The following is a 12,517-nucleotide window of genomic DNA, read 5'->3' on the forward strand; positions in this document are numbered from 1 at the left end:
ATTTATAGAACTTCTCCCTTCTAAGTAAAGAAAGCAAATCACTAAACTCTTGACAGATACATAAATAATTTAATTTAAAAATCTGTGCACTGGTCTGGAGAAATGCTTTGGTTTGTGCAATTTAATAAAGTCATACTTAATCCAACGTGTGCAAGGAGATACAATTTACTGGATTTTAGGTATTATTGGTATTAAAACATGGAATTTTTTATTTTTTTTTAAATCTTGCAGGGCACATGGAGTTGTGTTTTTATATATATAAAAATATAAACATATATGTATAAAGAACGCTGCACATGAAAATATATGTATAATTATTTCCCCAGTGTGCATATGATTTCCATTATTCTGGGAATGGATCTGATAACTGAATGCAATTATTACAATGACAGGCCATTTTTGTACACATTCTCTGTTTTGAATAAAAAAAATCTCTGCACTTGTAGTTTTGGAAATGAATCGCATATAGCTGCACTATTAACCAAAGAGCAAGATTTTTCTTGAGTCTAAGGTGCATGTTTCTCTGTGCATAACTATTATTTGAATATATTTTAGAAGAAACATCTGGAAACAGCAATTATCTGAAAAGAACTATTAAAAAAAAATCAACTACCATCATAACAACAGAAGGCATTTAAAATTCATGAGCGTTCTTCATACTCTACTGAACGTATACAAGGAATAACTAATATCTAGCTGTCTGATGTATGTTTTGCCTTCTGTTTTGCATCGGGCTACATCTGATGCAGAGCCATTAGTCACTACAGTGACAGAACTGTATTATTTGCTCCACCAAATAAAAACGAGGTCTACCCAAACTGCTATATGATCGCAGTGTCATTGTCAACGGACTATCACACCTGAAGCTAAGCAAACTCTTGACCATTATGCATAGTTGTGGTTTTTTTAAGCGGTGATTCTTCCTTGAGCTAGAGATGTTTGTAGGTGTTCATGCTATGTGTTAAGTCTAACGTGCTAAGGATGCACCTAATGTCAGAGGGTCAGGTGGCAGAGCCTGGCTGGTCAGAGCTTGGCATTTAGCTGCTATTTCTGCTTTTCACGTCCCCTTCACAGTTTGTTTTTTGCCTGAAAATCTGTTGGAAACATAGGCAAAATGCAGTGAGATAGAGCGGTGCTGCTCCCGCTGACATGCGGTAGGAGCTTTGCAGCCCCCAAAGCTGTCCTGCCAGCAAGAGCTGAGCTGGCTCCTTCCAGGACAGAGGCAGCTGGAGGAAGAGGGACTCTTCCAGCTTCAGCACCTTCGTGGACCTTTATGACATTTGTTCTTGTGCTGCTTTGTCCTTGTTCTCTTATAGCCCCCAGGTAAATCCAGCCGACAAAAACATAGACTTTGAAAGGAGTTGTGAAGAGGTTATCTGATGAGGTATTAAGTAAATACAATGCAAGGTTATTTTTTGGTTTTATAATGCAAGAGAACCTGATCTCCCAGGTGTCTGCAGCTTAGAAAGAGGCAAGGGCTGGAGTTCTTTTGCTATGAAAGACATATATACAAATGAAGACACCACCAAAAAATACAAAATAAAGCACCTCTTGAGTTTCATAAATATGAAGCAGAAAAGGTCATAGAGCAGATGAAGCTTTTATCCTGTATTGTCTCAGTAAATTGTAAGGGTTTTGTCCTTTAGGTAACTGTTAAAGGACTAAACCAAGCACTTCTGCCAGGCTGAGGGAGAGGGATTGGATCTCAGATCTGCTGTCAGCAGTGACAATGTGTAGGAACTGGGTCCAACCCAATCAGTTGTAAGGAGGGCAGGTCGCACACTGGTCGAGTTGTGTATGTAGGTCAGATGAAATATTACAGATAAACGCCCAGGGCAAATCCGTTCATTGTACTAATTCCTACAGAGCAGTTTCTCAAAGCAGAAAGCAAATTGTAGAGGTGGTTTTATTTCACTCTTCTTAGGTGATACCACTAGTATTCTGGTTAGCTCCATAACAAATCTGGAGGACCACAGAAGGGGGAGTTTGGTAATATCTGCTGTATCTGATGTTTACTGAACAAGGACCCAGTCCTGCTAATTTTTAACCTTCTGACTAGCCCTCATTTATGTTGGCAATCAATCACTTCCACACTGCCGCAAGCATTTATGTGAATATTCAATGCTGTGTAAAAGTTTTGAGTGAAATCCTGACCTGTGATGGAAGGGAAGGGTAAAATGGCAATTAACTGCCTTCAGGGTAATGCCCACCGTTACCTACCTCGGATCCCATCTACAATATTTAATAGTAAATCCTCTCCAGGAACAATGGCCTGGAACTCCGGAGCTGTATGGCTTTTATATTTTACTGTTTTGTCATTTTTGTTTTGATCATGAAGTAGGAGCAACCTAAAAGACATCTCATTATCATGTGGGGCTGGAAAGAGCTTTCTGCTGTTGGTCTGGTGGAGCTGTTCATGGTATAATTGATCAAAAGTGGCCATCAAATAGGTATCCATGATCTAATATTGTGTACAGAAGAAAGTATTGTCAACATCTTTCATTTGAAAGAAATAAGAAATGTCTTTGCCTTCAAAATCTTACTTTTGAAGTAGTCTTGAGTAGCTTAATGACAGTGAAAGCATGTATGATGTGTTACAATTTTCTGCCACTTCTAAATTTAAAAAAAAAAAACCAACCCTGTCTTTGAGCTGTGAATGATTTTGCATTCCAGAGTGAACATCTCTTCAGCACCACCTACATCCCGCACGCCAACATCACCCACTTCATTTGGACTCCATTTCTTCAAGCCGTTAGTCTGGACTGCAATGTTGACCCCATTTAGTAATATGGTTTGAGAATATCTAAGAAACCTACTTATTAGGTTTTTTAAATTTTAAATAATTGAAGCCAGCTGTCCTAGTTCATAGAAAATACACAAGCTTGCCAGACATGCTGAATCTCCTCCTACTAATGCTGACTTGTTACCATTTTTTTCTGTCTTACTAACATTCAGTTCTAATGCTTATTAACCAAGACTGTGAGCAATCAGGAGAGGCTGAAACTTGTACCATAGAACAGCATTACAAAATTGAGTTAATAAAGTGTAGCAAATCTCTTAAAAGAGCAAAGAAAGTTCAGCGCACAATTTCCTAATGATTATCACTAGGCATAATGGTCCAACTTTCATCTGAAAAGCTCCCTTGTATGGAGAAAACTTAGGGTTTGAGTTTTTTTTGGAAACAACTGTGAGACTTAGAGTCTCATATATTTATTTGTTGGGTGGTGCTGGGATTTCCCCACTTCTATTGTATTCTGGATCAGCTCATAGTGCTTTCTGCAACCTGTAAGAATTATGACAGCATGTCTGAGCAACGATCCAGATAGAGCATCATCCTGTCTCCATAAATTATCCGTACATCTCAAAAGAAGGTGAAAGACTGATCTAATGGCCAATTATAGGCTACTCAGCTGCTTAGAGAAATTTCTTATCTCCTATTAGCCGTAGCTTTTCCCTTTCTAATTTGTTGCCTAATTTAAACTTGAAAGTTATAATAAATTTAAATATCTAATCCTATAAAAATTCATTAATTCTAATTTGTGCCAATGAATTCTACAGCTTTAGTTATGCATTCTTGAATTTTTCTATTACTTTTTAGATTTATTTTTAATTGCTCATTGAATAGGTCCTGTGTCATGTACTGTAAAAACAAGCCATCCATCTTGCATCCTGTTTTCCTCAGCCTTGTTTCTTCCTAACAACTTGTTTAACTCTCATTTTCCATTAGAAAAATTCAAATAATTATCACCTGTCTCTTCCTATGCCCCTTTTTTGGAGAGGGGGACCAGACATGTAATATTACATATTTCTTCTGATGTCCTTTGCTATCCCTTTGGCACTTCATTTCCTTTGATTACTGTTGCAAAGCGAGCAGTGCTTTTATCATTAGCTCAGAGTGATACCTGAGATGCCTTCCTATATGTTTTGTACTAATCAAATCAACAGCAGCAATGTCTAAGCCACTTGGCTGATTTCTCAGACAGGGATTTCATCTGTCGGCAGCTGCTTGGTCACAACCTCCGAATCTCTTCCACCTTCCTTGTGGTTGCGGCGTTCATGCTCTCTCTAAACTCTCTATAAAAAGTTTAATAGTGAAGCCATAGCTGTCTGCAAGAGGGCCACAGGTTGCACAGCATCATCCTTCCATCCCACTGAGAGGTGATCCCCCTTTCTGCCTCTTAATACTCTTTCACTTCTCCGTTGATGAAAATGTTGTTTCTAATGACACGCTGGCTCACCTCACCCTGGAGCGTGCCGCCATGAGAGGCAAAGCACAGCCTGTGGTGGGGGACGGGGGGATGGAGGAGGGAAAGGAGGGGAGGGGGGGACCATGAGAGCTCCCCACCAAAAGGTTGAGAGCTTCTGGTGTACAAAATACACCCGAGTTTCACTAGGCACTGGAAGAGTGTATTTGGCTTAGCTCAGACTGAGCACTACGCTAATACATCCTGCTTCTTGAGGGTCTTCAATACAAATTTGTTCTCTAGTTGGATGAAGAGAGTTTTAATATTTTCCTTTGATGCCTCAGAAGAAAACCCAGAAGTTACCATTAAGGATAACTCTTCTATTCATAAATTTCTCTTGAAGCCTATTTGATGAAAGGAAATTGGTTCTCTTACTACATGTTGGCAATTATTTTAGCATCAATGCCCAGAACTGGAGCTATCCTGAGAAGGATTTCCTCCAGCTTTGCATCAAGGTGATTCCTGTGCTGTGCAACAAGCACATGAAAATCTCTTGTTGACTGTTAACCAGATGACCAGTCTATCACACCTCAGGGAGTGTATTGACTAGGAAGATAAGGCTTCAGCCAGTCAGTGACAGACTATAAATTGTCTAACCTTGGTTTATTGCAGTGTTGTGTTAAAGCAATATATAATTGCTTATGTTAGCTATTTACCTCACATTTGTTTAACAAAATGTAGTTCCACAGAATTTAGAAAAACTCCATTCTTTCTCCTTTGAGGAAAGTAAATTATATATTATAATACTATCTATATATCAAATTGTTATATATTTTAAGATATATCATAATACACACACAAACATAAATAAATTTTATATATGTAAAATGTAAGTAAATTATATATATATATATATATATTTTAACATAGTAGCCTCCACCTAGCAGTTTAGAAAAGTGCAAAAAGAAAAATCTAAGGCTGGCCAAAAGGAGACAGCCCTGCTAGATAAGTTTTCCAGTCCTAAGATCATGCAAACTTTAGCTCAGTTTGTTAATGCAAACATCTGAGCACCATCAGAGTCTAGTTCACAACTTGACATAATATCCAAATGGCCCAATTTCTTTTATGTTTGAGAATTAAAGCTGCTGAACTTTTTCCATGGGATAACATAAAAGTCTCCCTCTCTATACATATGCATATATATAGTCTGTAGAGTTTAATTCAAAGGGATGAAACCATATGAAATTTGAATTTAAGTAATTAACCCTTGAACACATCTTCAAAAACGTCAGCCTCTAGAGAAAATTGTATTTAATGTTTTTATAATCTTTGGCATGTTTGCTTTTCCTAAGTAACTATTGCTTTCCTGTTTTCAAATCTGAACTGTAAAAATATTTATATAACTGGGTGGAACAAGTCAGAAACAAAAGGTGGAACAAATGTAAAGCAGTGAGCATTGCATTTAGCTTGACTGATTTTTTTTAACTGAGAGAAATAGGAGAAAACAAAACAAAAATCAATGTCTCTGCGTGGCAGCTTACATAGCAGCAGACAAATTATCTCCTACCCTTACAAGATCATGCTCTTAATGTATTGTGTCTCAGAGGTTTGACAGAGTTATATTTTGCTTTTTACCTTTTGGGAATTATTTTAAGACAACCAGCAACTCCAGCAGTCTCATGCTTGGTACTCTTCTTTGGCGTATGAACCCGACTACTAGTGCTCCAAACTTAAATAAAACCCAACAAATCACCCAAGCAACCCACCCCCTGCCCCCAAACTCAGAAGAAAAGCATCAGATCAGTGCTTTTGCAGCATCTGAATAATTATATTGTTTTCCCAGACTGAGAAAGCGAGCCATCAGCTTGCCATCTGAAGAAGATAAAGATGTGCAGGGTTTCCTAAGGTTAGAACTCCTTTGTGTACACCATGCCTTTCTTGGGTACATTTGTACGGTTGAAGCCACTGGAGGAGATTTCTGTTATCTTCACTTATCACTGGATAAAAGTCTCCTGAAAGCTTTTCTTCTATGCTTTTTAAAAATCAAAATCCTAGGTTTAAAATAAATTGACTGTACTGCAGCTTTAGTGGGAACACCTGAAGAAAGAGCTTGACCATCCACTGCCTGTGTTTCTCTCAGGTCATGGAAAAAGGAAGGTTAATGCAGCTTAGCTTGCAAGGAAGAGGGTTGTAGTGACTCAGGTTATGCATGATTGCTTATTGAGCTGTGATAACTTGATTAGGAGTCCAAGTACCAAGTTTTGCCATGAAATTCACATTTTCGCAGGGCTCACTCCCAAATAAAATCACTTGCAGAGAGAATTATGTATTGACCCAAACCTGAATTTTTTAACAGCCTGAATATTTGCATTAACAAACCTGCTTCATAGTTTGGGTCTACATAGTTCAGGTTTTTAGATTGTATCTGAACTCTATTTTCTCGAGTCAGGCTGAAAGGAAAAGACCACCGGCGTTTCCTAAGAATGCTTTACTCAGATTTGTTCTTCCTGCTCTGTGAGGTGATGGGAGCTCTAACAGTTTATATGGTGATTTCTGTTTGGAAAAGCACATGAGAAGGGGTCCCTAGTCAAAGGGAAGAAAGCAAATTTCAAAGAGTTGGTTTTGGTGTGGGGTTTTTTTCCCTTTTTTTTTTTTCATTTTACTCTGAAGATGAAAATTGTCCCATATGGCTGAACTACTCACATCTTCCCCCACTAGAAAGCAGATCCTTGTGGAGTGAAAATTGGCTTCAGAACCTGAAGTATGAAAATCAATTTTTATACATATTTCAGATCTCAGGTTTTGCATATCTTTGTAGCAGAAATAGTCATTTGACTGAATTTCTCATCAGAAAGTAGAGCTTTAGCAACTCAAAGTCATCCACTGCAAATGACAACTTTCTGCAAAAAAGCCTCACCAGATTCAACAATTCTTATACAGACTTATTACTACTACTAGCCAGTTTTAAACATTTGCCTCTCACTGATGTCTGTATTTTTATTTCTATAGTCCAATATAAACATAGGAAAGAATGAAGTGTGGAATCTGATTTGAAAAGCGAAATGTAAATAATACTCAAAAAAATATACAGTTTCAGGGATGATTTTCTTCCCCGTAACTCCCAACCACCCAACTGCAGAGTCCACAGTGACTCGGGTCATCCAGATGCAGGACTGTACAGTCTTGTACTGGGACATACAAAAACCCAGGGAATTGTACAATGGAACTTGTACAGCTGTAGAGATTCAGATTTACCCAGAACAAAATCTACATCATTTTAGTTTAATTCCAAAGGTTTATTTTGCAATCACTGTGCATGGACATAGTTGATCACACACATGTACCCACTTGCAGTACTCGTACAAACACCATCTCACAGTACCTCGTATCCCAATGTCACAGACAGGAAAAGAGAACGTGGCACTACACAACACTCACTGACAAACACATGGGCTGCAGACAATTCGATACAGTCAACAAGAAAAAGCAAATGATAAATTGCTGATGTTTTCCACTTTGTCCTCTCATTGCTGGAGAAGCTATAGCAGCATAACAACGGGAAAAAAAACATTACAAAACAACTTGAAGAACAACACAAAACTCGTTAGGGTCAGAGATGAGAAAGTTAATGCAGTACCGGCACATCTGAAGTTTCCTCAGACACTTCCACAACCCATGGCAGAGGAGGCTGCAGCTACCTTCCCCGGCCAGGGAGCAAAGCACCTGCACACATACATGCCTGGAGACTGGAATTGCTTTTAACCTGTACCATGGGCTGCAGCAAACCGCTGGCGAGAAGCGCAGCCGCTGTCCCATGGTGTACTTGGTCTGCAGCAGCTCTTTGCAGCCGCGCAGAAAGCGCCTGTCTGGACCGTGCCTATCTCAGGTAGGGCAAGAGATGGGCAAATGGGGTTGCAGAAGAGAAAAACGCACACCCCTGTTGTTACTGCTGTACAAGCCCCTGAGCTGTGATAGGAAATTCTATCGAGCCATCTCTTTACCAACACATTCAGAGCTGGGCTCCAAATGCAACTGTAAGCAACTGTAAGATGATTTTATCTTGTTGCAGAAGTCCAATACAACTGCCGTATCAGGCCAACATGATATTTTATTGAAGTTATCCAATGGCAACGTTATCAACAAGTAATGCTTGTAATGTACACTAATGAACAGCACTAAGTGCTAAATTCTCCTAATTCTAATAATAATGGTTTTCGATCTTGCCACCTTGACTCAAATCAGATCACAGCGTACCATGTTAGTAGCCCCAACTGCAAAGTAAGGTAATTCTCAATCTGAATGAAAGGGTCTGAATTTGCCAGTCTCACCCTGCAGGCAGAAGACTCATTTCTTCTCGAAATTGTCTGGAAGGGTGGCATTCAAACTCACTTTTTACATAGCCATTCACTTAGCAAGCCTCATGTAACACATGGAATAGGCAACTAAAGCCACTGAAAGATGACATGTTCATGTGCTATGTACATAATTCTATGGTATTTATTAGAAAACATTTTTCTTCAGTTTTCTCCATAGTATTTGATTAGCTTCCGGCTACGATTATCAGTTGGTATAACCCTGATTCACTGTTTCTTAACAGTAGCACCAATACCATAAATCTGATTTTTCATTATTAATTCTCTTGCTCATATATATTTTCATTTTCTTACTTGCTGTTGTACCTCTATCCCAGTAAAATAGCATAAATTCTGGCATAAAGGCTCAGATCAATTTTTCTTCTATTACTCAGTAGTGAAATTGGCCTATTAGGTCAGCTTACAATGTGTGCAGTAAATATGCCACATATAAATAAATCAGAGTATAAAACCATATACATAATTTCATAATAACAGCTGAACATTAGGATCTCTGATTTTAATTTACAGTGTAATTTACAGTGTAGAACAAAACAATGAACAGCTTATCACTCGGGGAAATCTGAAAAAAAACCCCCTAAATACTGGAAAACAATTCTCTGTTGTGTATGTATATATATATGAATATAAATATTAATCTGTATTTGGAATATATGTATTTATGTGTGTGTATATATATATGAATACATATACAATTTTTTTTTCCAAAATGCTCCAAATGCATGAACTTCTGGATTAGTAAATATAACTTGTGGAAGCAGCTGGCTCTACCTACATGCTGCACTTGCTTCTTGTGCCCTACGCCTAACTGAGAGCGGCTCTAAGACTTACTGACTTTTCATATAAAACAGCTAACTTTTAAATTAAAAAGTGCTTATTACCCCCTCAGCATCCAGGTACCTAGAAGGATCAAGAAAAACTATTACCAAAATTACAAACTGGAAAGGTGATGTTAATAAAAAAAATCCCACATGGAAGGGAATGGATCACCTAACCACCTGCTGAGTCTTTCTATCACGAAATTAAGCAGGCTCTGAGGATAGTTTTACAAAGCATTTAATAGCTTAGAAACTTATTAACATGAACTAGGCCTGGAGCTTCAGAATCTAATGCCCAAAAGAAAATTAGTGTTTAAATAAGAAATAGGCACCCAAATTCCTTTGGAGAGATCTGAGTGTTAAGAAATGACATTTACTGGGTCTCAGGGCAATTTTGGCTCCTAAGACTTGTTTTAAAAGGAAAAAAGCAAAAAAAAAAAACCCCAACCTAAACCAAAACCCCAACCCTTGGAACACTTGGTGTTTGACTTTTTTTTAATGCTACACTACCCTACATGTGCCATCAGAGTTCTCTCACTTCACTATGAGGTTTGATTTTCATTTCATATTAAATCTTCTACAGCTATTCTTAAAAAATAAAATTAAAAAAATATATATATCCACAGAAATGCAGTGCCAGCAAACCCAGAAACTAGAGGCAATTCTATTACTAGACAATCAGGATTTGCAAGAGACAAGGAAACCCATCACAACCTGGAGCTCCCTGTTTGTGGGAAGGTGGGGATATGTTCAGACAAAGCAACTGAAAGTTAAAATAGCTGGAAGAGGAATGGGAGGTGAGGGGAGTGTCACAAGTCTTCCTTCAAGTCCTCAGTTCTCACGTGCAGCATGAATGACATATTGGGAAATGTGGAGAAATGCAAGCCGGTACCTTTTCAGGTTCACCCGCACTGATTCTTAGCAGACACCTGCTGGGACCTCTTCCCTTCTCCCTGCCTCGTTCGTCTTCGTCCTCCTCCTCCTCCTCCTCCCCGGTGACTGCCCGCACCCCTCCCCGCGAGCACAGAGGGGTGCTCAGCCTGCTGCTGCTCACAACCCCGGCTCCCCACCGCCACTTTACTTCTCTGAGTCTATACTCCCCAGCCCACTCACCGCAGCACCTATTTTACAGGTGCCCGAGAAAACTCCGGCTCTTACTTATTTAATCTACTGCCACTACTCCCACCTCTCATTTCCTCAACCATCACCCTAGCTGCTAACAAATTCACCCGTACTCACTTGAAACCTATTCAAGGGGGAAGCAGTTCGTGCTGTCACATGAAAAATACAAGTTGTGCGCTACTATAAACATACTGAATGAAAAGAGTATGTTCTCCCCCGTCCCCCGAAGGAGCATCCTGGGTTTACACAATCCCTTTTTTTGTTTCCCCATTGTTCACTGAAGATGTGAAGTTTGATTCTTGTTCTGCACTTGATTTCCTCTCCCCCGGGTAGTGGTTCATTTCTTGCATTTCTAAAGATACTTTATTCCTTTTGGCAAATGCTTGGCTGATCTCATGAAATGTCTTATTTTTTGTTTCAGGCAGGACAAAAAACAGGTAGGTAGCTCCCGCTAAGCAGATGGCAGCAAACACTAGGAAGCAGTAGGTCTGTAAACCAGCCTGTGAATAGAAAACAAAGGAGATGGTCATTACAAAAGGGACAAGATTCAAAAGAAGAGCAACATCAGGAATGGTTTGAAAGAAAAAATGGGTGGTATGCAGCAATTTTTAACCAAGTACAGTAGGTGCTGGCATTCACTGCAAGTCGGAGTGCTTAGAAGTTGATAAAAATGCATGAATCGTTAGTTCTTCCAACACTGCCTGTGGCCCACCGACGGCAAAGCAGAGGCGCGCAGATCTGGCAGAGGTGGTCCTGGCTCAGATCTGGCAGAGGTGGTCCTGGCTCCCGGCAGAGGCGCGCAGATCTGCAGTCTGAGCGACGCCGGGAGACGCCAGACTGAGCTCGGGCGCTGCGGGTGCGAGGAGCGCAGGTGGCAGCGGGGCTCCCGCCGCATGCACGGCTCAACCGAGCCTTGCGCTGCCGCGGTATTTCTGGAAACGAGGCAGATGTTTCACCAGGTTGTTCTGCATACTGCCTCGCCATTTCTAGGTACGAAAAATGAAGCGTGCTTTTGCAACACCATGCACCTGTACACAACACATGGGAACCCTGCCGTAGCCCGGGGCATCTGCATCACAGTAGTTACAAGCTTTGAGATTTGCAAAATAAACAAGGAAAAAAACCCAAATGGCAGACATTTGTGTCATTTCTAAGGTTACCGGAGCTTACAGCAGGAAAAAATCCATAAAACGCACTTCTTTCATGCTAGAAACTAGTGTAAGAATTAACTGGAAATGAAGTACAGGCCGTATTTGAATGTTTTGTGTTTTACTTCACTGCAAAAAAAAAAGTTATAGACACAAAGAAGTTAAGTTATAAACTGTTTATAAAGGCTCCAACCAACTAGTAGCAGTTGCACTTTACTGAAACGTAAGTATTTCTTGCCTGGTGATTATTAGATCATTTAATAGCTTTCAGTTACGTTTCAACAGTACAGTTTTGAAAAATATTTGATAATTACAGTATTGCCAGCTGTGCTTTGTTGAACTAGGAAGAGGTTTGGTATGGTGACTCCAGTGAAGCCACTGCCTGCCTCTGAGGAAACCTCTGTTCCTCCTCTGTCGATTTACCTCACTCTGTGTCCTGAAACCAAACGACCAATGAACCCATATTTTTGACTTGTTTTTATTAACAAGGCTGAATTAAACCAAAAGGGGTATCTCCAGCTCCAAGAAAGGCGACCTTTCTGTGGTGCCTTGCGTGAGGTCACGAACAGCAATCACGAGGAGAGCCAGACCCCTCACATCACCCCAGGTGTTGCAAGGCAGAGGTTACCCCAGGGAAAATCACCCAGGACGGAGGAAGCAGACGTGGCTTCCTAGATATAAATATTTACAATTGCCATTAAAGGTATGTATCTGAAACAATTAAGACAGAGCTAGACAATGATGCAACCCTGCCTTTCCACATTTTTCTAATACACTTCCATCGTCATTAGTTATACCGGTCCTCCACTGCAGGCTGGTTAAGCTCCCTGCTTTGGGGGCTAAGCACGTACGCAATTCCTAGAACTGTTTTT

At 39.9% G+C, this 12,517-nt stretch overlaps 1 protein-coding gene across 1 annotated transcript in view; it reads right to left on the minus strand.

Annotated features, from left to right (window-relative positions):
* Window positions 1-7,475: 7,475 nt before the first annotated feature.
* Window positions 7,476-12,517, minus strand: part of SLC2A9 (solute carrier family 2 member 9) — a 107,769-nt gene continuing 102,727 nt past the window's right edge. The window contains exon 12 of the mRNA XM_075023115.1: window positions 7,476-10,997. Coding sequence (XP_074879216.1) covers window positions 10,740-10,997 — 258 coding nt within the window. The 3' untranslated portion in view covers window positions 7,476-10,739. The remainder of the gene's footprint in view (window positions 10,998-12,517) is intronic.

This window comes from Buteo buteo, chromosome 1 (assembly GCF_964188355.1).
Source record: "Buteo buteo chromosome 1, bButBut1.hap1.1, whole genome shotgun sequence".
NCBI lineage: Eukaryota > Metazoa > Chordata > Aves > Accipitriformes > Accipitridae > Buteo > Buteo buteo.